This window comes from Parastagonospora nodorum, assembly GCF_000146915.1.
Source record: "Parastagonospora nodorum SN15 chromosome Unknown scaffold_2, whole genome shotgun sequence".
NCBI classification, from domain to species: Eukaryota; Fungi; Ascomycota; class Dothideomycetes; order Pleosporales; family Phaeosphaeriaceae; genus Parastagonospora; species Parastagonospora nodorum.
Genome location: NW_001884550.1, coordinates 517,613 through 541,571, shown reverse-complemented (window position 1 = coordinate 541,571; position 23,959 = coordinate 517,613). Strand labels below are relative to the sequence as shown.

Below are 23,959 nucleotides of genomic sequence, written 5' to 3'. Positions count from 1 at the left end.
CTTCCCGTGGTGATACGGAAGAGGTATTTTGACGGCCCGATCGACGCGGCATGTACAGACCAGTCCCTCATTCGTCAGTAGCTGATCAGGCGTGGGTCTTTTGATGTACTTGACAGGAGTATAACACCTTGGCTGCATGATGTCGAAATTGAATAAGCACGATTGACGGGGTTTGAAGCCACTTATCACCACGGTGGTGGTTCCAGCAGACGTGACGTATTCCTCACAAGCTCCGGGGTCAGTGGGACTCGGATGGTCGGAAATATCAGCTCTCTTGTGTAGATCAAATCTGGCCAAGAGCCTAAATTAAGAGCACTAGGCTTAGAGGGTTGCGGTTAACTTCCACTCACATGAGACCTCTCGAGCCAATTTCAACGACCCACAACTCCTTTCAGCTTAGAGCAATCTTCCTTCTCTTGAGTCTCAATTGCGACGTTTACGCCGTTAAAACTCAATCTCTCTGGAGTAGTTTGAAAACAAAAGGTTTGAGGTCCTATGCGGCGCAATCGAAACATCAATAACTGCTGTAACTCCTAAAACATTGTGTAATTAGATATCAAGGCTAGAAGTGAAAAGAATTATGGTAGGGGATATTGTCGATTATGTGGGTAGAGGGTGACCGATGCGAGCAGCGACACGTCGCATCCTTTCACCATGGTATCTGGAGCATTAACAGCAATCTCGGAACGGCTGGCTGGAGGTTTTGCTCCAGACTTCCGTCTCCTGGTAGTGACCAAGAAGCCGTATTCACCGTATTCTTCTATCCACTTTGTTGAACGCTAGTAGAGGACGGAAGTCGCGTTAAACCAGAACACATATAGTTTTGATCTATTTCTACAAAGCTAGATACGTAATCAGTCTCAACTAGTCAAGGGAAAAGGAGATCTTCTCAAAGTTATCCGGTCTGTGCCGTGCCCTGCTGGCGTTCGACAAAGTAGATGAAAAAATGCGGTAGTTCTTCGTCCACGAGACAGGTTTTTGGATGGACTTCCCACATGCGGGCACCAGTTTTCGCTTCTTTGCCACTATCTACCTGCCCAATGAGTCAAACAGAGCTTGCAACTGGCGTGTTCAGGTTTGGTGGCTCATACATCTTGGGAGAGCCGAACGGAGCTCGGCTCGTGGAGCGGGTAGACACTAACTGCAGTCGATATGTAGGTCTCGGCAAGGGAAGACCGCTTTCCAGACCCCGCAGCTAACGTGTTGGTTCGGCTCATGCCCAGTTCCGGCTCATGCCCAGTTCCGGCTTATGCCCTGCGTGCCCTGCTTTTTACTGAAGAAAAATTCAAAGGATTTTAAAAGATATTGACTTATGTTAGTTATAAATCTTTGTCTTCAGACTTTTATCAATGTTTAGCATTTTTTAGTATCTCTAATATTAAAAGAGTTATGTAGCTTTTAAGACAGAGGATTTACTAGCAAAATGTGTAAGGGGCAGGACTCTGCTCCAGCAGGTTGATGCGGGCCTCTCCTTGCTGCTGCTGTTCCGCCAGCTAGCGCTGGAGCGCCTCTTAGGTCTGCTATCTTCTGTCGTATAGGTAGCTGCACAAGTCCGGCGACTTAGTAGCTGAAGGGATCTAATTCAAATGTAAGGGACAGGACTCTGAGAGTAGTAGCTAAGTATTAAAGTTATGAATTAGATGCGGAACTCTAGAAGTTCCGCCAGCTATCTTTTATACCACTTCTCAGAAGATGTGATTTTCCGATAACTGCGGAAGAAGTGATATTCCGTCGTTGCGGAATAAGTAAAGTTCCGAAGGCCTGAGCTTCCGAGCCTAAGCTTCCGAACTGAGCGTACCGTGCACGGACACCAGGCGCCTAGAGACACTAGGCGCCTACCTATTAATATTATTATAATCTTAAACTTAAAGCTATATAATGCTATATAATAGCTCTATATATATAAAAATATAATATAGCAGTAATTAGATGCTTATAATTAATTTATACTATTTAAATTTACTTAGAAGCTTAATATTATAGCTATATAATATTACTTAAGTTAGTAAAGAAGATAAAGTAAGTTAAACTTAAGTAGCAGCTATCTTATCTACTATTTATTTTTAATACTTTTTCTTAGAGAAGACTGCTTATAAGGCTTTATACTTACTTCTTTAGAATAATTATATAGCTTTCTTAGTATTATGCTGCTATTTTTAATACTTATATTTAGCTTATTTTTTAGCTTTTTCTTTCTTCTTTACTACTTTAAGTCTTTACTTCTCTATATACTTTTTCTTAAGCTTAACTTAATATTATAGTTAAGCTTTCTTATACTACTTCTTAGCTTATACTTTCTAGAGTTTTTTTTCTATCTTCTTTTACTTATAAACTACTTCTTAAGCTTAAGCTTTATAGAACTTATAAGAAAACTAAAAGATAGTACTACTATAATACTCTTAATACTATTAAAGATTAAGAGCTTTACTTTTACTCTTATACTTCTTCTTATATAAAAGAGTAGTTCTTAGTTACTTATTCTTATAATAGAGTAGCTTATTTTAAACTTAGAGATAATAAAGTAGAATACTAAGCTTCTTTATTCTATTCTAAGCTCTATTCTTAGCAGTATCTTATACTAATTACTATAGCTAATTCTAATTACTTAGAGAGAGATAGAATAGCTTAGGGTAGCAAATAAGTATAGGTTAGGTTATAGTTAAGTATTACATAATATAAACTCTAAATTAACTTAACCTATACCTAAACTTTCTAGCTAGAATGGGTATAAGTTAGGTTATAGTTATAGATATTTAGGTTATAGTTAAGTATATTATGTAATAGGGTTAAAGTTAAAGTTAAGTATTATATAAGCAAAAATTTAATAATTTTTTTTATTCTCTAAAGCATCTATACTACTAAATTAAGTAATTTAGAAGATTAAATTTTTGCTTACATAATACTTAATTATATAGTTAAGTATTATATAATAAAATTGACCTAGGTTAACCTAGACTTAACTTTCTTATATAATACTTAACTTTAACTTATATAGTCTTGGCATTAACTTAACCTTAGTTAACCTATACTTAACTATACCTTAACTTATACCCATATATAAGTTATCTATACTTATTTGCTAGCCTAGAATAGCTTACTAGAGTTCTTATTAGATATTATTCTAAATCTATTAAAGATAATCTTTAGATTAATTAGCTATATACTAGTAGCTTTAAAAGCTTTTAAGATAGTATTTTCTTTAAAGAATAAGCTCTAAGCTTACTAGAAAAGAAAGAAAAAGTCTTCTTTCTTAATAGAGATAAAGCTCTAGGCATTATAGAGATACTAAGTAAGCTTATTAGAATAGCTTAATAAGAGTAGCTTAAATATTACTATATTTAGTAGTTATAGCATATAGGTTAAATAAGAAGAAAATACTATTAGAAGAATCTTATAGTAGTTATAATACTTAAGAAACTTAGAAGTAAGATAAGATTTATAGCTATTAAGAATAAGTAATTACTACTTTCTTAGTTTATTCTTTATATAGTAATTAAATACTTACTTAAGCTATGCTAAACTAACGTTATTATTACTCTAACTTAATTAAGATAATATAATAAAGATATTATAATTCTCTATAGTAATTCTCTCTACCTAGTTTAATCTAATTACTCTCTAAGTTAATATATAGATAAAGCTTAGTAGTAGTAAGCTTCTATTAGCATAGATATAAGCTAAGAGCGTTAAAAATTTATATAATCTATCTTAAAGTAATACTTTAATCTCTTTCTTATCTTATTAATATTTACTAAAGACTCTCTTACTTATTCTAATAATCTTAATAAAGAAGCTCTTCTTATCTATATTATATATATTACTAGCTTTAAGGTAATACTTATTAAGCTTCTTATATAGAAAGTTAAAGTAAGCTTAATATTTAATATAGAAATTAGCCTAATAACGTATATAATCTATAGCGCTAGTTCTCTTTAAAATAAGCTTATTTTTATTCTAGCTAATAAAGCATAAAATCTAGCGCTTAGAGACCTCCTTCTTAGCTATAGATAAGGTAAAATTTCTAATTATCTCTCTTATAGAAAGTAGGCCTTATCTAGTAAGCTTTTTAATATATAGTATAAGCTCTAACTTCTATAGTAAGCTAAGTTTATATCTATTTAGTAGCTAAGTGCCTACTATAGCTTATATACTTCTATATCTTTAGCTTAACGTTATGCAATTAATATTATATTTTATAATAACTTTTATATATATAAAACGTTCTCTTAGCTTATATAATTTAATATCTTTAATTATAGCTTAAATTAGATCTATAATAGTAAAGTTATAATATATTAAAGTTAGTATTAATAACAGGTTTTAGTTTTAGGGTAGGCGCTTAGTGTCTCCGGGCGCCTAGTGTTCGTGCACGGTAGCCTATTACAAAATGTAAGCGTTACCACACTTCATGTACTTCCCGACAACAGCAGGAGCACAACGCAACGATAGAATATATTAGAAAGCAAGATAACAAAACTAACCTGCTTCTGCTCTGGTAACTGAAATTTAGGAAACAGTTATCTAGCTTGTTGCCGTATAAGTTAGGTTAATGTGCTGCCAAAGCCCTCGGTGTTCCACCGGTGCTGCTCTCGTGCGGTATGTAGATGCACTCATGAATCGCGGTCGAGATTCGTCTGGCCAATGTTGACTTGAACCCATCCGCCGTTCAGTCTCAGGGATGGGAGGATCTGTTCCTCATCCCGCAGCTGCTAGCCCAGTCAGTGTGCTTCTTGCGTGCAACAGTAAGGTCACACGACTTCTGCTATGATCATCCGCCACAGGCTACTCCTTGCCGGAATTTGGGTTCATTCCTGACCTTGAGACTTCCCCCGCTAAACGACGGCTTTCTACTTCGATTAGCCTCCTCTTTCATCTTCTATAAAGCCTTCATAGAATCCGCTGGATAGTACAAATCTTACCATTGTGACTTGCTTTTCACTTTACAAAACATTATGGACGGAGTAAAGGGAAAAGTATGTCTTGAAAGTAACATGCGTGGCCTTCCGCTCATGTTCCATAACGCTTACATTAGGCTAACATCAAAAGGTCGTCTTTGTCACTGGAGCCTCGTCTGGAATTGGTCTTGCAACCGTCCAGACCTTGAACCGATATGGCGCGAAGATCCTCGCTTGCGATATCGCTGAAGCTCCAGAATCAGTCCTAAGCTTGCAAGAGTGCAAGTTCGTCCGTGTCAATCTTGCAGACGCAGGTGCCGCAGAAAAAGGTTGTCGAAGATGCGGTTGCGGCGTTCGGAAGGATCGACGGCCTGATTAACGTTGCTGGAGTCATGGACACCAACAACAGTGTCGATACTCTCACGGACGCGCTCTGGGACAGAGTTATCGCCATAAATCTAACCGCTCCTGTAAAGCTTATGCGAGCTGTGGTGCCTCATATGATCAAAACTGGCGGCGGGAGCATTGTGAACGTCGCTAGCAAGGCGGCTACATGCGGTGCCATAGCTGGAGTTGCATATACAGCGAGCAAACATGGAATTGTGAGTTCTTCCATCCTTCGTTACGACACAAGCAGCTGACTCAAAACCAAAGGTCGGTGCGACAAAGAACGTGGCATTCAGGTTTCGAGGAGATCGCATTCGGTGCAACGCCATATGTCCTGGCGGTACGACAGATTCTCGTTCAAAGCCGTGTACATGAAGAAATCGCTAAATTCCCTAGGTGTCAATACGAGCATCCTATCGTCCATCGATCAAACAAAGGTCGACATGGGGGCCATGAAGTTCATGCAACCTGTCCATGATTTGGGCGTGGTAAACGGCATTGGACTTGCAGATCCGCAAAAGCATGCAAATGTGCTTGCATTCCTCATATCGGATCTGAGTTCTGAAATTAGTGGGTCAATAATTCCTGTTGACCATGGCTGGAGCACCCTCTAGAGGAGTACTACAAGCTCTCATGATTTTCCATAATTCGAATGCACTTATTTCAGGGACAATTGACGCCGACGCTCTATAACTGTAGACTCGGCAAACAAGGCATTCATTCATGCATGAGGCGCGGATGCCCTCTTCCGTCTACTATCGACAGACTGAAGCTTTCTCGTCCAGCTGACATTCCCATTCTCCACACCAAAAGATCATGACTGCAGAAGGACTTCATTATTGTCACTGGGAGCGATAAAGATTAGGTCAAGAAGCCGAGAGGTACTGTGATGAGAGGACCGAGCACCAAGTCGTTTGAGAAGGAGATTGGCTACTCATCTACAACAGCTTAGCCAGAGAGATACAAGTTGATGTGGATGTGCTACCGCTGCAGCAATATATCTTAGAGCTCCACCACGAAGGTACATTCGTACAAGTTGTGGTCAACAAGTTTTTGCTTGAGCTAAAACAGCAGCTACATTGCATGAAGCTAGAATCACTCATACAAATGAGCAAGCGCCAACTCCACATTCTGGCCTCGCAAATCACAGACCGGAGAACTAAACACACGAGAGGGCTCAGGATCCTTCAGTGCGCTCATCGGAACCAACCAGAACCCAAACGCCGGTCTCACCGCCTTCTCAAATTCCTCGGGGCTCTCTACTGGCACCTTGCCCGCATTCTTCTTCACCAAGCTGGACGACTCCTCCTGGCCCCTCAACCAGCCTTCGTGTTCTTCGTGCAGAAAGATCTTCGCTGCATCACCGTTACGAACCTGGGGGCCGTGAGCCCAAGGCTCTGCTGCAAAAAGGACGAGCTCCTGCGGGCGAGGTTGCCTTATTATGCCCGTATTGGTAAGAAATCCGTGCCATACCAAGGACAACTTGCGTGGATCGATGGTTGCTGTTGCAGTATACTGGAGCTCAGATTGTATAGGTCTCAGATCCGGATCTAGAAGGTCGAAGGATGCGTTGGCGCTCATGATGGGCATGGAGTGTATAAAACGATATCCAACGGTGGGCAAATTCGATCGGACACCCGTAATTGGGCGGCCGATGGGAGAGCTGGCCATCCAGATGATTTGCTGTAACGTTTTAAGGGAGAGTATGAAGCTTTTGTACGCTACCTCGGCGAGAGAAGGATTCATGTGGTAAAGATTGGTGACGAGTTCGTCGTCCAAAGCCAGTCGTAGAATGCCGACGTCCTTTGGGTCGTACGCTCTGAGATCATGCAGGAAGGGAACGAAGGTACGGCTTAGTGGAAGTGCGGACTTCACATGTAGTATGTCGTATGCAGGGTTAAAGTAGAAGGGTGCTTGAACTGAGCTCGGCATACGTCTTCCTTCGCTTACTTTGATGTGACATGGAACTTGGATACGATAGAAACGGAGCGCGGCTTTGCGTGCTTCGCGACTTACGGCGAGGAGTTTGCTACTACAATGGAGGCTTTTGACAGTGACAGTGTACCCAACGTTACTCACGACCTTGTTGAGCGCATTGAGCCCGGAATAGGGATCCGTGCTAGTATCCTGAGAGAGCGGCTCGAGATAGATCTTCAAAAACCGGGTTTGCTGTACAGCGTACTCCCAAATTTGAAGTCGGAGCTCGATGGTGAGCATTGGGAAGAATTCAAATGAGTGATCATGGAGATGACTGTATGTCAGGTTGATGAATGGTAAATGATTCGGTGTCGCCATGATGTTGTCGTAAGCTGGGCTTTATCAAATACCTTCTTGATCATAAGCACTTTGATACAGTGATGATGCGGGGAAAGATGGTGGCCTTAGCCCGACTAACAGAGTGCAAGGCAGCAACATCGCCCATGCCGCTTGCCAAGACTCATACGCTCCACGCATGCGTGATACACTCCATTGGTAGCTCGAATATGGCTAGTGCACCTTTGGTCGTTACGGCTATTTCCGTGTCTCCCACTGGACGTCACCTAAACCATCCTCTGCTTAACTCATTACATCTCATCTTCACTTCCGAACATCAAGCACCAATCGCACGCGACAATGTCCAAGTTGATATGTTATTAGATCTGCGAAGCTTGGAGATACATGTATATATCGCGTTGCTTCAGCGGCGCTGGAAAGTCCTTCCAACGGAGGCTCAGATACGATCGCAACCAAAATCGGTTCGTGTCAAATCCAACTCCGAACGTCTACCCAGATATGTCGTTATCAGATCATCCTACCAGACTGTAGGAATAATGCCCAACTAAGCTCAAAGTGCTCTCCTTGTCTTGTGCTACCTTGAGGACGTTGCAATGCTGCACCACGCTCGCAGCACAGTCACCAGCTAACGACCATCGCTCAAAGGCGGTTGTCAACGTCACGAGGCGCAACACCAACCTTGACGTCAAAGTGCTCCATGCCGCCAAAGCCACAAAGGTGAAGCCAGTCAGGTGGAAGAGTGGAGACCGGCTGTGTCATCCAGGACTCAGCGCACTCGGGGCGGAACTGCATGTGGATGAAAGGCTTGGGGTCGATGGTGATGCGGGTCGGGAGCGGGCGCTGAGCGATAAGCAGAGCAGTCGGAAGGGCCGAAAGAGGTAGGGTGACGGTGTCGACGGTGATGGGAGCGGGCTTGCGGTGTAAAGTGACTGAAGCCAGAGCTCGAGAGCGGAGGATGGTGCGCCACGAGTGGTTCATGCCGGAACACTGGCGGTTCTTGAGGACACGGCGGCCAAAGAGACGGTACCTGCACCATGTTAGTGAACATGCTAATAACAAGGTAGGCGATGTCGATGCACTTACAGGTCCTTAGCCTCCCCATCAGTCTGCGGGACGTAATCGTTCTTGAGGTAGCGACCGAAACCAGCCTCGATCTTAAAGCTGTTCGCCCAGAGGTCCAGCAGGGGGATCACCTCAACTCCGTCCTTGTGCTTCTCAAGCTCACCCGGCTTCTCCCCGACCGCAATGGTCAGATTGCCGTTGAAGGGCATGTCCAAGGCGCGCTTGCCCCGTGTGTCGAGCTTGGTGAACTCCTCAGGCGCATCGAAGTAGAAGGTCTGAAGGTACTTGACGATCTCAGTGAGATCCATGCCAATTTCCTGTTTCTGCAGGTAAATTGGGCGGAACTCTTGACGAACCTGGTGCGAAACCTGAGTAAGACCCCAGAAGGGACGGTTGGTCTCGCGCTTCTTGGCGCTCTTCGTGTCCTTGTTTGCGCGACGAGACTTGTCGGTTGACAACGATAGCGACAGCTGGTAGCCCAACTCTCGGTCCTTCACGTCGGAATCGAGTGCCCGCTGGCGGTCAAGGCGGGTGCGAGGCCGCAGGGAGGCCATGCGCGGACGGTGAACAAGCAAAGCCTGCTTCGGGGACGAGAGGGCGTGATGGTATATCAGGTTCCGAATTTCTGCTCATTGTTAGCACATGCATTGCAGCTTGGACTTGGACTGATTTACCGCCAGGTAGCTCCATGAACCGGAATGACGTCTGCACTGCCTGCTGGATCAAAGCCGCTGCTGCACCCGCATTGGAATCAACCAGCTTGCCGACGGTGGCCTTGGACTTGGTCTTTGACTTCTTGACACCTGCACTGGTGCGGTCTTGGGACACGACGCGCAACTTAGCCTTGCCGATCGTAAGACCTGGCAATGTAGGAGCAGCCTGTTCCTGCTCGAATACCCCGTTCAGAAAGCTGGGAGAAGGCGGCATGAGCACACCCTGGGCTCCCATGACGACGTCACCATTGATGTCCATGGCAGCGAGTGGAGTCGTAGGCGGCGAAGCGAGATCTGGATTCTCGCGGAGCTGACGAGTGGGAGTTGAAGGTCGAAGAGGAGAAGGAACAGCACGATTGGTGTTGCGCTTTGGTCTGCGTACGTGTTAGCGACTACATCTACCGCAATCAATCATCGCTCACTCTCATTCTCAGCTGCAACCACCCCACCATGAGGGTGACGCAAGTGGGGATGGAGAAGTACTTACGCCATCTTCTAGGAGTCTTGATGATCCAGGGCCAGTTGAGAAAAGGAATAATGAGCTGAGAAGATGCGGTTGAGGAGATAATGCGATGAGGACGAAAGTTCGATCGTGCCAGCGAGAGCGTGGGTTTTATACCACCAGGAGAGTGGCAAATACCAGGTGAAGGCATATGCACGAGAGACCACAATGACATGATCGCCGTCCCTGCATTAGTGCGTTATCAAAAGAAGAGGTCACTTCGATGATTGCGACGCGGAAGGTGAGTTGTAGTGAGTTGTGGCCCAACCTGTGCCCAAGACGACCTCGGAAAGGAGCTGCGCAATTGCTGCAACAGTGGCATAGATTGCCTGCTGGGAGATGAGCTTTCTGAAATTCTAAAAAGCTTAACTTTGAGATTGTTGGAGTACTAGAGATGTTCTGTGCAGGTGCAAGGCTTACTTACCCTCCATAAGGTAGGATGGACCAGGCTGCAGCATCGCGGGACAACGTAGGTAAGAGCGGCAAGCAATTGTAGTATGGCTCGCTTGAGGCTCAATTAGCATGCATAGTAGGAGCCTGGTCAGTGTGTTATTTTGGAAGTCCAACTCGAGGTGAATCGCAATTGGTAGTCGTGAGGTGCGGTCCTGCAGCGGTCTGATGCCAGTGTCATTGCGGCATCACGATTGACCAAACCCATGATGGCGAAACGCTTTTCGGAAGCTATCTGCATCTGCGAAATATTTGACTGAAAGACGTATTAGTAGCGCACACGATGGGATCGCCAAAATATGCATCATGGTCCTGCAACCAGAACATATGCCACCTGGCAGCTAAGCATGTGCCACTGGCTCTCAACCGAAACTAGTGGGCAAAATCACCCGTCACTTACTGTTTGCTAAGTGAGAGAAAGACTGTTACGCGAAGCAGGACATCTCGCGTCAATTTGGATCTCAACATCGGTAACTTGTTCCAACGCCATGAACAACTCAAAACAAATCCGCATACAAACATGGTCTTCATCACTTCTGCTCTCTTTCTAACAGCCTCCGCAGATTGCCGACTACTTCTGAGCCACCAAACATCTCTGATGATAATGAGGCCGAAAGTTGACCCTGTTTGACCCGAGTCTCGATTGTCCACTTCGCCAACGCCACCAAATTCGGATATGGAACATCTGCTGGCCATGTATCCCGTGGGAAGAGCTCACACTTTGGCTCCATATACAACTCGCTCAGGTCACTTACAAGCGCATCCCACATCTCTGGATCCGTGGAAGGGTCCGTTTGCGCCGTTGTGTATGCATTGGCTATCGCGATCAGTGATATACTCCTCTTGGCCAAATCTTTTGACACTTCCGCCAACGAAACGGCTTTTTCGATTGCCAGATTTTCTTCATATAACCGACAAGGGCTACAAGATTGGGATAAGGTATATCATTGCGCCAATGTTCGCGTGGGAAGGTTTGGAGGACGATGTCCACTTCTTCGACGGAGTAGTCGCAGACAAGACTATCCCATGCGCTTGGCTGGATATTTGGGTCGAAATGTGCGTCGGCCGGGCCTTCGAGATCCTGTGTGCTTGCAACTCAGCAAAATGGACTGCTCTAGTCGAAGCGGATAAGTTAGCAGCGGTCTTTCTGTCACCTTTTATCCTCCACAACGCCCCCAATATCGATCTGGTCTTCAGGGAGCAGCCCATTGGTCGGCCTCTTCGCGAAAAGACACTACAATTCTACCTTCCGGATGCCCGTCGTTTTGGCCTAGAAGAGGTTTATCAGAGCCCGAGCGTCATACTTGGTATGAGTCTGATGCACTGACGCCATTCTTGCAATACAGGTGAGCTGGACATTTGCGCATCTGGACATCTACAAGAAGGCATAAGGCAACGTCCGTAGCTATTTCTGTGTAATGAATGCCTCCCCAGTATCGAATACTATTCGCATGCCGTGATCTTCGAAGTGATACAGTCCTGCAGGACGGTGTACATTGTTCCGTAATCTTGGAATTCGTTCAGAGACTCTGCTAGACCAGCTGATTCTTCAATGCGAGACATCATATGTAACATCCTTCCGAAAAACAACAATGTCAAAGCTTGTCTTGCATCCCCATATACCCTCTCCTTCCGTGCTTCGACGAACTTCACGGTATCCTTTCTTTCTCCAGTACGCACCGTTGATACAATCGGCTGCTAAAATCCACAGCGTTACACATCCATATCTTTTCGGTATTGTCCCTTGGGGGAAGTTGGCTCTGACCTGCGATTTCGTCCTCTCGATCAGATGGTTCTCCAGTGCAGCCATGACTCGTACCGCGAGCCCCTTCCGTAGATATGCTGCATCTCCGTCGACAGCAAGAGCCTTGATCTCCCAACCGTCTTCTTCGCCAGCACCCTCCTTCGCCCAGCCACCTTTCCATGGCACTGCGGCCGCGCACGCAACAACCTTGCCGTTCGTGATAGCATCAGATTCTAGCGCGCTACTGGCACTACTGTGTTTCGCGCACACGTCTTGGTCGAATATCACAGCCACAATCGTCTCATCGCCGAGCATTTCGTAGTATGACTCATGAGTGGGGAATCGCGGCCTCTCGTAGTTCCATTTGTCGGGATCTGGCAGTTTTGATCGCCTGAAAGCATCGTTGGTGAGACGCGTGATCTGCGAGGTCAATTTCGAGTCGGACCTCAGGTCCTGCGGAAGGAACAGAACAGGGGCGGAAAGGCATGGTGTCGTCATGACTATTTGCTGAGGGTTGCAAAAGAAATGAATGCCACAGGTGATGCAGAAGTTGTATCGACGGGTAAATTAATGGAAGCACGTGAGTGATAGTTGTATCTTTGTGTGCATCGCAGCTGTGTTTTCAAGGCGCTCTAGTGAACGGCGGCGTTACCGTATAACACCTTCCTTCTTCGCGCTAACAACGGGCCGCATCACGGCACTAATTCGTACGAGCTTTCTAGAGACTCTGAATACTTTCTAGGGGCCATCTAGTCGAGCTGTCTGACTTCGAGGCCGTTCAAGCACTTTACCGCACTCTGATAAGCTATTGAGTCTATTCCAGCTCAAATGTAAGATGAAAGCGGTTTGAACTCTGGATAATGGTAACGACTAGCTGTCATCCTCGTTGTCTGTCATTTGGTACAGCTGGAATATGAAATATATCTAACGGAGGCAGGACGTGAAATCCTGGCCCTTTCTGCATCGCTTATTGTAGCAAACGTGGATAACCCAGAACATTTTGTAGTGCACTCGAGCGTGTGCAGCAACCCTCCAGAAAGTCCTTTTTCTCGCTAGAGAACCCTTACTCAGACGGCTACATTGACTTGGGACAAAGCTTCAAAACTAAGAGTCCCGGAAATCTTCAGCTAGACCTTAAGAAAATCTCTCGAAGACCTCCTGGCTCAGTCAATCGCAGCAGCACCACGTCGCACCACGGTGTATCTTCGCACACCGAAGATGCTGCTAAGAGCCTTCAGGATAGTCTCGAAGACCTCCTGGCTAAGTAAAAATACCAAGTTCACCATTCACATGACGCTTTCGAACCCGATCGCCCCAACCCACACAGATATTGAGAAGTTCTATGCACAGCGATCAAAAGAGTAATATTCAAACACACCGCATATCATTACACACACCCCACCTCCCATCTTCCGTCACACTCCTCATCATGCATCCATCTACGCCAAAAATGCTCCTGTCTAAACTACCCAAAAACAACACGCGCTTCCTATGACGCCTGTCCCTGGGGAAAGACATCCACATACCTCCCGCCCTTCTTCTTCTTCGCGCCCGCACCCTTCCGTGCCTGCGGCGCGCCCAATAGGTCGTCAATACTACTTGCGTTACTCATACCCGTGCCGGGCCTAGATGGGGGTCCTGACGCCGCGCCGAAGCTCGGTCGCGCGAGTGTGGGCGGTTTAGGCCCACCTTCGTTGTCAGATGGAAGACCGGGGGTGCTCGATCTTGAGCCTGGGAGGCCCATTGGGGGCGGCATGGAGGAGCTACGTAGAGGAGCGGATGTTGGGGGTTTCATGAGGCCAGCGCCAGAGGGTGGGGGGCCAGATGGCGGCGGCATGCCACCGCTTGCACTTCGGGCGCCCATGGGTGGGCCCTTGGGTGGTGGAGGTGTAGCTGTTGCACGCTCTGGCTCGCTCGAACCGCCCTTCTTGTTCACCCACTTGCCCAGGTCAGGGTCGTAGTAGAAACTGCTCTCCTCACCGAGTTTGGCTTTGATGGGGCCGGGCGCCGCGTTGGGATCTTTCTTAAACCAGCCGCTGAGCCAGCCTCCGCCGGCCTTTTTGGCTGCGTTCTCCTTGTCGCGCTTGGCGTCTGCTTCGGCGGCTTTGCGAAAGGCTTCGTCTGCTTTCTTATCCGCGTCGGACTTGGAATTTGAGCCTGAGCCGATCTTGAGAGCGGCAGCGCGAGCGACGAGGTCGTCATCATCGTCGTCCATGATGGATTTCTTCTTTGGCTTGTTGTCTTCCTCCATGTCATCCGCATCAGGATTGTAGGGCTGGTACGACGGTTCATCAAAAGAGCTCGTTGGCGGTGCCGGGTCGTCAAAAGAGTGGCCAGTGCCTTGTTGCGGTTGGTAGCCCCCAAATGAAGAAGCTGACGCAGTCTCCTCATTCGGTGGAGTCGGCATGTACGGGTTGCCATAAGATGGTTGAGACACATTGTGTTCAGCTCGAAGAGGTGAGTAGGATTGCATCTTAGCCTGTGTGCGTTGACTGGGTGGACTGAGCTGAGGCTGTGGGCTGTAAGGCCCAGACGCAGGTGTCATTGGAGTCATGGGCATGTAGCTGTCCGACATCGCACGGTGGCTGTCGTTCGACTCCATAGAAGGTCTGCCCTGCGGCTCGAAGCGCGATCTCTGTTGCTCGGATGACGTCCTTGGTGCGTATGTATTTGAAGGAGCATATCTTGAATTTGCAGAAGCAGTCGGCTGCACAGGTACACCATAACCGGAATATGCACCATAAAGATCCGCATTCGAGTGTGATGGTGTGAGACCTGGGCTATCGCCAGTAATCTTGGCAAATGGCCCGACCTCAGTACCAGTTGCAGCGTTCGAGGAAGGGCCATCATCTTCACCTGCAATGAAGCTGTTGAACTTGGACATAAGTGAGGTGCTGACTCTGTCCATACTAGGCTTTGAAATCCAAGACGACGAACTATCCTTAGGCGATTGTGACAAGCGCTTGCTCAGATCGTCTAGGCTTGCGATGAAGCTGAGGTTGTAGTATGGAGAGGTTCGCGTGGTAGCTTTCATGGCTGCAGCAATAGCATCGCAATATGCTTGTGCCTCAGTGCGGTATCCATGCTCAGCTAGTTGGTATGCATGCGCAAGCTTGTAGTTTTGAAGATGAGGCATAATGTGCGAATTGACCTGTGCAGAAAGCGACAGAGCAAATTCGTAAACTTCTGTCAACAAAATGGGCTCCAAATCGACACCAAGCTCTGTAGGATGCTGTTTGTGGTCAATGCCGATAAGAACCAGATCAGCCAGAGCGTCATCCACGCCACTGACATGTGCCACCGAACGTCCAAGGATGAAGCAGATATGCGCAGCCTCAACACGACCATACTGTGACAGCAGTTTCCCAAGTGACAGCAATGCTGAGACGTCACCTTCACTGCGATTGTTGAGAATCAACGCAATTGTCTCGCGCCATTTGTCGAGCCCTTGTTGAGCGTTCAGGGCTGCTCCTGCGCCGTCAGTACTGACCATTTGAAAGCCGGCACGAGCCGATGCCGGTACAAGTTCATCAATACAGTCTTCATGGTTGCCCGCGAAGACCTCATACAGAACTGCCAGTGCCTGATTGCTGCGCCCAACCTTTTTGACCTCATTGCGGACAAACTCTTGCACTACCTGTTTCCAGATGTCCTTGCTTAGCGTAGAGGATAAGAGCATAGCGTGACCCCACAGTCTTTGATCGACTGCGTGCCACACTGCCTTTTCCCGCTCGCCACGAGCAAGCATTTTCTGAAGGTCTTCGATTGCGCGTGCGTCGATAGGTTCAGCTGGAGTGTTCACCGTATTTGACCTCGAACGACCGACAATGTCCGCCGCAGTAGAGAAAGAGCCTTCCGCATCAGAAGCATTGTCGGCTTCCGGAGAAAACAGGTTTTTGAAGGCTGCATTTGCAGCCTCTCCTTCGAGGCGGCCGTCGTTTTCTACCAAGAATTGCAGAAGCTTTAGGAGTAGTGTCTTCTCCTCGAGTCGCTTCAGCTCGTCCACACTAAGGGTGTGCTCAGTGTTAGGATCTTTGATCTGCAACTCCAAAGATTCAAGCCTCTTTGTTAACCAGGACAAAACATCCTTCTTCTTGCTCTTGGCTTTGAGTGGGCCCGGGAATTTCGCGAGATCCTCAGCAAGAGGAATGATCTCTTTAACACTTTGAATCTTGATCTCGCCAGGGCTGCATTTCACCATAGGTGCTGTCATGCCACCGCCGTATCTTGGAATCTGTTTCGGGAAAGTCGTCACGATAGTTCCCCCAAGACCCCACGCGAAAACCGGATGCCCTTTGTAGCGTTGCAACGGATCGACTGCGCGTTCGTCTTCGGGAACGATACATTCGTAGTTTAGAGATGCTTGCCGTCGATGCGGTATGCTATTGGTCGTGGTGGCTTCTTGTATATGCGTACCGTATGACGCAGCTATCGGTGCTGCTCCATACATGGGCCCTGGCTGCTTCATACCAGTTGCGGGAGACTGCGAGAGAGACCGGGATGGTGCCATTGGGTTCATTGGCTGATATTGCGGCGTATAGTTTCCTTTCTTCCGGGGAGAGCCAATAGCTGACGATGTGGAGCTTCGTGTCGGCGGTGGCGTGTCCGACCTTGCGGTGGTGGGAGGTCTGTCACTCGATGTCGAGTCTAATTCGAGAGCTTCGCTCACACCTTCCAGCGGACTTCTGAATGGTGCACGAGGCACACCATCAGCCGACTGGGTTACATGGTGACCAGGAAGCTGTTGCTCTGATACATTCGTGGTATTTTCTTGATGATGAGGCGTGCTGTGAAAAGCCAACGGGCTTGAGGTGCGAGGAGCATATGTTTGGGAAGGAGTCCTGGCCGGTCCCGTTGGCGGCTCTGATACATACCGCGCATGTGCTGCTCCTTGACTACCAGGAGGTGCGGGTGAGTATCTGGAGTTTGCGCCACCTTGCGCCGTGGGAGGAGCGGGCGAGTATCGTGCATTGTTAGCCGGTACTGAAGGCGGAGCCGGTGAATATCTCGAAGATGGCGGAGGCGCAGTAGATTGTGGTATTGGAAGGCTGTTCTGTCGAGTGGGTACCGAGGGCTGACTTGGGAACATGGGTAGCTGTTCTGGCTGTCTGAGGTGAGGCTGGGCGCCGACAGTATCAGGAAGCACTTCGTTCCGCAAAGACGACCAAGACGCTGTCCGTTCTTTTTGAGTAAACTGCGGAGGTCCTTGCAGGGAAGGGCTTTGTGCGGCCGCAGCTGGCTGTGGTGTATAACGACCTGGCGGCTTAGGCTTCGACGTGACGGGTAGCTCGGCGAAGAAATCGCTCGAGGGCGCCTTTGCAGGCGGTGCAGATTTAGGAGGAACAGCGGGAGGGAATCCCGTCATCTGACCCTGCATGGAGTGGCCGGATGGCGGCGGTGACAAGCTGGCAACGGACGCGTTCGAGGGTGGCAGAGGACGTGGAGGTGCAGAGCTTGAGGACATGCTGCTAGTTCGTGGAGGAGGAATTGCAGGTTGTGTAGCTGATATCACTGGTCTTGGTGTCGTTCGTTTCCGAGTGGTCACGACGTCGTCTGGCAAATCGTACGGCGAGGCATAACCTCCCTTGGATTTGTCTGCGTAGCTTTGTGCTGAAGTTGGCATCGTCGGCCGCGCTGCTTGCTGTTGCTGATACGCCACGTTCTGACCATAACCGTTGTAGACACCGCCGGCGGGCGTCGTGATGGAACGTGTCATGGAGCCTTGCGGTGGGTTTGCAAACTGACCCGGAGCAGCATAAGGACTCGCGACTGAGTGAGAGGTTTGTGCTGCTTGAGGCGCATATCGACTCGCGCCGCCAATACCAGTAGACGCTGGCTGTTCGACAGGCGCAGTGGGCTCATCGTCTAGGAAGCCCTCGTCGTCGCTCAATTCGATCACTGGGCCGTCCTCGTTGTCGGGCAAGAAGTCTTCGTCCAAATCAAGATCCAGATCCCACTCGCTCTTCGCAGGAGCCGCATCCTGTGCTTGTACAACATGTGCTCCGGGTGATTGTGTCGGCTGAGCAGGCTCAACAGACTCGACTGGTTTGTTGGCGACAACGCCAAAGAAGTCCTCTTCCTCCGTGTTGCCCCAGTCCAGATCGTCGCCGGCATTTCCGCCAACTGTGGTGTTCCCAATCACGTCGTCGCCAACGGTTGTTCCGGCAGCTTCGGCGTGTGGTGTCTGCAACGACGGATCTTGCTGCAGTCCTCCAATCTCGAAGGGATCACCTGAGTCTCCCCAGTCATCTGATTCCGGGGCTGCATCATCCACCAACGGGACCCTGACACTCTCATTGACAGCCTCTTCTAACGCCGTAGCTTCGCCTTGGTGCTCGTAATTGTCCGCTTGGTGTTCGCCGGCTGCAGCCGCCTCCTCGTCGGAGCTTTCTTCCTCTTCGCTGTCTTCGTCAGACTCGGCCTCATCGGTAGATTCGGCTTTCGTCTGGCCTGTCGCGGGATTTCCCGATATGTTGAGCGCCTGCGCTGCATTCACTAAGGCCTCCTCCTCGGCGCCAATTACTTCAACGCGTTTTTCCATTGAGCCCTGGGACGCCTGTACAATTGGTGTTGATTTTGTGAGCTCGCTGGGAGATTCGGATTCGTCCTCGGAGTCTTGCGCGCCATCGAGTACAGCGATGGGTGTGGGGCCAGACACCGCGGTGGCGGCAGGCGCGTTTTCCTCTTCATCGTCGTCCTCATCGCTGTCCTCTTCTTCCTCGTCATCCTCATCATCATCCTCCTCTTCCTCTTCCTCCTCTGATTCTTCTTCCGAGGAAGATTCCGGCTTCACTTGCGAAGGCAGTTTCGCGGTGGCTGCAGGAGCGTGGTCTTTCTCGTGGCGCAGCGCAGGATTCCATGACGGAGCTGATTGCGCGACGCTGGGCGCATGTGATACGCCGTCGCTATCCATGATGGAGATTACAAGGAAGTATAGAAAGGGTATCTACAAATACTGGACACGGTATCAGCTAGGAATTCGGCTTCCGGCGGCTCCCACCATGCGCCTCGGCGATTTGGTATTGATGTTGAGATGCTATGGGCTTGTGCTGCACGCGGTCGAGGGAACGCAGCTCGGGGGTTTGTGAAGGCAATCGCGCGGGGCAAGTCTCTACCCAAGATGCTAGAGGGGAAGGAAGGAAAGGTGCTGCGTCTCGGGCATTGAATTGTGTAAAGGAGTAGCGTGTCGTCATCCCTGGGGGTGGGACGATGGCTGCTGGGGCTCACGTACAATTGGAAGGTCGTCGCAGGGCAAACAGGCAGTGGAATATCAAGAAGAAGGCGCGCTATGGTACCCGCATGGTGCGCGCAAAAGTTTGGCGAGTCTCGAGGCAGCAAGTAAGGCCAGAGTTGTAGCATGTAGACATTCGGTTGAACCCTGTCCTTGCCCATGTGGCATTAACGGCAGCGGCGACCCTCCGCCACTAGTCGTTCCAACGCGCAACCGTCTGAGCCGCATCTTTAGCAGCAGAGGCAGGACAGCAACATATACAGCGACGCTCTTTTCCCATAGACCGACGCTTGAACTATCCCTATACCAAATCTCCAACCTTGCATTCACCAAAACACCCGCGCCGCTTCCGAATCAGGAAGTCGCGTCCTCGACGGGCATCTGAGCACCGTCATTGCGGACCCCCGAAGGCACCCTTCGAAACCAGAAAGACACCTCACACAACCACACAACCACACGACCACACATGCCACGAATATAGCGACAGGCTCTCCCCACCCCCTCCACCGACCCCTATGCTCCTTCACACGCCATGACGACACCCCACCAATACCACCAGCCAAATGCGCCAGACGAGGACTCGGACCTCGAACTGGACCTCGAAGAGCTCGACCCTCTGGCTGCCCACGCGCGCTCTACAGCTTCGCCGCCGCGCCGACAGTCCAAGGAACAGAAAAGACCCTACCATGAGCTGGGCGCACGGATACCGCTGAGGAACTTGAGGGTGGGAAGGTTGCGGGCAAACCGGCGCAAGGAAGAGCCAGAAGAGGAGGACTTGCGAGGGCTGCTGGACGATGACGAGGCGCGGAACAGAAACTCTGCCGGCAGTTCGGGCATGTCAGGTGACGACGATGCACCACTGCTGTCTTCAAATACCAAGCGAAGCCGCCATGAACGCAAGCCAAGCGCGCTGTCACGAATAGGCTCCAACATCCGCCTTCCGAGTTTCCTCACTCCGCGCGCAGACAATGGCGGTATACAGCTGGGCGATGATGCTGGAGGGTCCGATGCTGACGAAGAACACGACCCTACCACCCAGCGCACCATTTCTGTCGGCCAGCTCCAGGCCTCGAGATTCCCTGCCAATGCCGTCTCAAACGCAAAGTACACTCCCTGGAGCTTCCTTCCACGGACACTCTACAACGAATTCTCCTTCTTCATCAACATGTATTTTCTGCTCGTAGCCATGTCACAACTTATACCGGCACTGCGCCTCGGCTACCTCTCCACCTACGTCGTACCGCTCGGTTTCGTTATCACAATCACACTAGGGAAGGAGGCTTTGGACGATATCGCGAGGAGGAGGAGAGATGCCGAGGCAAACTCGGAGGCCTATACGGTTCTGAAGTTTGAGGAAAACAGCCCAGGAAACGGCGTTGCGCCTGGGAAGACCTCGCAGAGGAAGAAGAAGCTGCGAAAGCAGAAAGCGGGCAATGGCCGTTTGACAGACATCGAAGATGAAGAACAGAGGATACCAACCAAAGGGCTAGCCACTTGCAGCTATCATGAAGTTATGAAGCCTTCAAGAGCGCTCAAGGTGGGAGACGTTGTGAAGCTGGGAAAAGACCAGCGAGTCCCCGCGGATATGGTTTTACTAAAAAGCTATTCTACAGACGCGAGCGCATCAGCTTCGGACCAGGACGATGCCCACAGCTCACCAACACTGATCGGCGATGATGTCGAAGCCACGGCTAAAGTTGACAGCGCCACAGCGACCGGCCCGTCAGGAGAAGCATTTATTCGTACTGATCAGTTAGACGGAGAGACCGATTGGAAGCTCCGGCTGACCTCACCTCTGACACAAAATCTCCCAGTCGGTGAATTCACTCGGCTGCGCGTTGTTGCTGGCAAGCCGGACAGGGAAGGTCAACGAGTTTTATGGCACCGTGGAGCTAGAACCCAAGCGACAGCGACATTATGATGCGCCCGACGAAGACACTGAACCCTCAGCGCAGAAGAAGCCCTCTGCTCCGTTGAACATTGACAACACGATATGGGCAAACACTGTGGTTGCTTCTACTTGCAGCCTTCTGGCTGTGGTGGTGTATACAGGTCCACAAACTCGGCAAGCTCTTTCCACTTCACCGTCAAGATCTAAGACCGGTCTTCTCGAGCTGGAGATCAACAGCCTGACGAAATGGCTATGTATCTTCACCTTGACGCTATCATTCGTCCTCGTCGCTCTTGCTCGCTTCCAGGTCATCGATGGTCGGCAGTGGTATGTTTCTATGATGCGATTTCTGATTCTGTTCTCGACAATCGTCCCAGTGGGATTGCGTGTGAACTTGGACATGGGTAAATCTGTATACGCCTGGTTTATCGAACATGACCAAAGCATCAAGGGTACTGTGGTTCGCACTAGCACGATTCCAGAAGATCTAGGTCGAATTGAGTATTTATTGAGTGACAAGACGGGTACGCTCACTCAGAACGGTACGTCCATCTCCCATAACACCCCGGCTTTATGGCACTGATTTGAAATAGAGATGGTGATGAAGAAGATCCACGTCGGCACAGTGTCGTACGCCAACGAAGCCATGGACGAAGTGTCCTCTTACGTTCGACAGTGCTTTACTCCTGCTGCAGGAGACACTCCGGTCCTCGTCACACCGTCCTCTGCCTATACTGCTCCTCTTACATCGGCAACACGTACTCGACGAGAGATAGGATCCCGAGTTCGCGATGTGGTCCTGGCGCTAGCGTTGTGCCATAACGTCACTCCCACCACTGAAGAAGAGAATGGTGAGATCGTCACAACTTATCAGGCGTCATCACCCGACGAGGTCGCTATTGTACGCTGGACGGAAGCTGTCGGCCTCAAGCTGCTCTCTCGGGATCGCGAATCTATGACGCTTCAGTCTTGTGATAGCGGCGATACAATAGTCAAAGTGCGCATCTTGAACGTCTTCCCGTTCACATCAGAAGGGAAACGCATGGGTATTGTTGTGAAGTTCTACCAAGGCTCGCCCGATTCACCTTCGGACGAAGATGGAGAGGTATGGTTCTACCAGAAAGGAGCCGACACTGTCATGACTTCTATTGTCGCCGCGAACGACTGGCTCGACGAAGAGACTGCGAACATGGCACGAGAGGGACTGCGGACTTTAGTTGTGGGCCGCAAAAAGTTATCTGCGCAGATCTATCGGGACTTCTCAAACAAGTATGCACAAGCTTCGCTTGCGCTCAACAACCGCGATGCCGTTGTTACCAACGTGATCAAGGAGTACCTGGAGAGCGACCTGGAACTGCTGGGCGTCACTGGCGTCGAAGACAAGTTACAAAAGGATGTCAAGCCATCTTTAGAATTGCTCCGCAACGCCGGCATCCAAGATTCTGGATGTTGACCGGTGACAAAGTCGAAACGGCTCGTTGTGTCGCAGTATCCTCCAAACTCGTCGCCCGAGGCCAATACGTCCACACCATCGCCAAGATGAAGCGCAGAGACCTCGCACACTCTTCCCTCGACTTCCTCCGCGGCAAAACAGACGCCATTGCCTTCTCATCGACGGCGAATCTCTCGCCTTGATGCTCAATCACTACCGCCCAAGAATTCATATCCGTCGCCGTCCAGCTCCCTACTGTTGTTGCCTGCCGTTGCTCGCCCACCCAAAAAGCCCGACGTCGCCCGCCTGATCCGCGAATACACCAAGAAGCGTGTCTGCTGTATCGGCGACGGCGGCAACGACGTCAGCATGATCCAAGCCGCCGACGTGGGCGTCGGTATCGTCGGGAAAGAAGGACGACAAGCCTCTCTCGCCGCCGATTTCTCCATCGAACAATTCTGCTACCTGACAAAGCTGCTCGTCTGGCACGGCCGCAACTCATACAAGCGCAGCGCAAAGCTCTCCCAATTCGTCATCCACCGCGGTCTCATCATTAGTATTTGCCAAACCGTCTACTCCATCGCCTCGTCCTTCGAGCCCAACGCCCTCTACAAAGACTGGCTGCTCGTCGGCTACTCAACCATATACACCATGATGCCCGTCTTCTCGCTCGTGCTCGACCGCGACGTCGACGAGAGCGTCGCAAACCTGTACCCAGAACTTTACGCCGAACTCAAAACTGGCAGGAGTCTGAGCTACAAGTCTTTCTTCATCTGGGTCGCAGTCTCTATCTACCAAGGCTCCATGATCCAAGGGCTCTGCCACATCCTCGTCGGCGTGGGCTCCAGCACCACGGAGGATCTGACCTTTCGCAAAATGGTCAGCGTGTCGTTCACCGTGCTTGTCATGAACGAACTCATCATGGTTGCGATGGAAGTCACGACGTGGCATTGGATCATGATTGCGTCGATTGTCGGCACCGCGGGTATCTATTTTGGAAGCATACCGTTCCTCGAGAGGTATTTCGACCTCGCGTATGTGGGGAGCACGGCGTTTTGGTGGCGGTTTGCAGTCGTCGCGGCGATTAGTTTGGTGCCGCCGTATGCTGTTAAGATTCTGGGGAGGACGTTGAAGCCGCCGAGTTATCGGAAGGTGCAGGGCGTTTAGGAAGTATTTTTTTTTAGCGATTTGATGATGGGGGAAATGAATATTGCTGTTTTTGCTGTTGATCTTGTGTGGTCCTTGCTGAACTGTTTTGTGCGGCTGACAATTGGTGCACACTTGCGGAATACTTCGCTTTGATGGTCTTGAGGTGTCTTTGCTGGTCTGGGAAGTCGGTCACTTCTTGGGTCAGCTGCGTCCGCGGTCACAGGTACCT

At 49.5% G+C, this 23,959-nt stretch overlaps 8 protein-coding genes across 8 annotated transcripts; 2 read left to right on the top strand and 6 right to left on the bottom strand.

Moving 5' to 3' along the window:
• Nucleotides 1-4,610: 4,610 nt before the first annotated feature.
• SNOG_01354 (hypothetical protein) lies at nucleotides 4,611-4,922 on the bottom strand (the record flags this gene model as incomplete). The annotated part of the gene is made up of 2 exons (XM_001791944.1): nucleotides 4,611-4,706; nucleotides 4,920-4,922. 2 exons carry the CDS (start codon nucleotides 4,920-4,922, stop codon nucleotides 4,611-4,613), a joined length of 99 nt encoding a protein of 32 aa, XP_001791996.1.
• Nucleotides 4,923-4,952: 30 nt separating this feature from the next.
• Nucleotides 4,953-5,896, top strand: SNOG_01353 (hypothetical protein; the record flags this gene model as incomplete). The annotated part of the gene is made up of 4 exons (XM_001791943.1): nucleotides 4,953-4,973; nucleotides 5,047-5,184; nucleotides 5,210-5,497; nucleotides 5,579-5,896. 4 exons carry the CDS (start codon nucleotides 4,953-4,955, stop codon nucleotides 5,894-5,896), a joined length of 765 nt encoding a protein of 254 aa, XP_001791995.1.
• A 481-nt stretch (nucleotides 5,897-6,377) lies between these two features.
• Nucleotides 6,378-7,577, bottom strand: SNOG_01352 (hypothetical protein; the record flags this gene model as incomplete). The annotated part of the gene is made up of 2 exons (XM_001791942.1): nucleotides 6,378-7,151; nucleotides 7,299-7,577. 2 exons carry the CDS (start codon nucleotides 7,575-7,577, stop codon nucleotides 6,378-6,380), a joined length of 1,053 nt encoding a protein of 350 aa, XP_001791994.1.
• Nucleotides 7,578-8,195: 618 nt separating this feature from the next.
• Nucleotides 8,196-9,590, bottom strand: SNOG_01351 (hypothetical protein; the record flags this gene model as incomplete). Its single annotated transcript, XM_001791941.1, has 3 exons — nucleotides 8,196-8,583; nucleotides 8,640-9,126; nucleotides 9,293-9,590. 3 exons carry the CDS (start codon nucleotides 9,588-9,590, stop codon nucleotides 8,196-8,198), a joined length of 1,173 nt encoding a protein of 390 aa, XP_001791993.1.
• A 458-nt stretch (nucleotides 9,591-10,048) lies between these two features.
• Nucleotides 10,049-10,291, bottom strand: SNOG_01350 (hypothetical protein; the record flags this gene model as incomplete). The annotated part of the gene is made up of 2 exons (XM_001791940.1): nucleotides 10,049-10,140; nucleotides 10,258-10,291. 2 exons carry the CDS (start codon nucleotides 10,289-10,291, stop codon nucleotides 10,049-10,051), a joined length of 126 nt encoding a protein of 41 aa, XP_001791992.1.
• A 1,541-nt stretch (nucleotides 10,292-11,832) lies between these two features.
• SNOG_01349 (hypothetical protein) lies at nucleotides 11,833-12,525 on the bottom strand (the record flags this gene model as incomplete). Its single annotated transcript, XM_001791939.1, has 1 exon — nucleotides 11,833-12,525. One exon carries the CDS (start codon nucleotides 12,523-12,525, stop codon nucleotides 11,833-11,835), a length of 693 nt encoding a protein of 230 aa, XP_001791991.1.
• A 991-nt stretch (nucleotides 12,526-13,516) lies between these two features.
• On the bottom strand, nucleotides 13,517-18,940 carry SNOG_01348 (hypothetical protein; the record flags this gene model as incomplete). The annotated part of the gene is made up of 3 exons (XM_001791938.1): nucleotides 13,517-14,546; nucleotides 14,608-14,734; nucleotides 14,767-18,940. 3 exons carry the CDS (start codon nucleotides 18,938-18,940, stop codon nucleotides 13,517-13,519), a joined length of 5,331 nt encoding a protein of 1,776 aa, XP_001791990.1.
• Nucleotides 18,941-19,790: 850 nt separating this feature from the next.
• Nucleotides 19,791-23,748, top strand: SNOG_01347 (hypothetical protein; the record flags this gene model as incomplete). The annotated part of the gene is made up of 4 exons (XM_001791937.1): nucleotides 19,791-21,075; nucleotides 21,119-21,691; nucleotides 21,743-22,532; nucleotides 22,830-23,748. 4 exons carry the CDS (start codon nucleotides 19,791-19,793, stop codon nucleotides 23,746-23,748), a joined length of 3,567 nt encoding a protein of 1,188 aa, XP_001791989.1.
• Nucleotides 23,749-23,959: the final 211 nt, after the last annotated feature.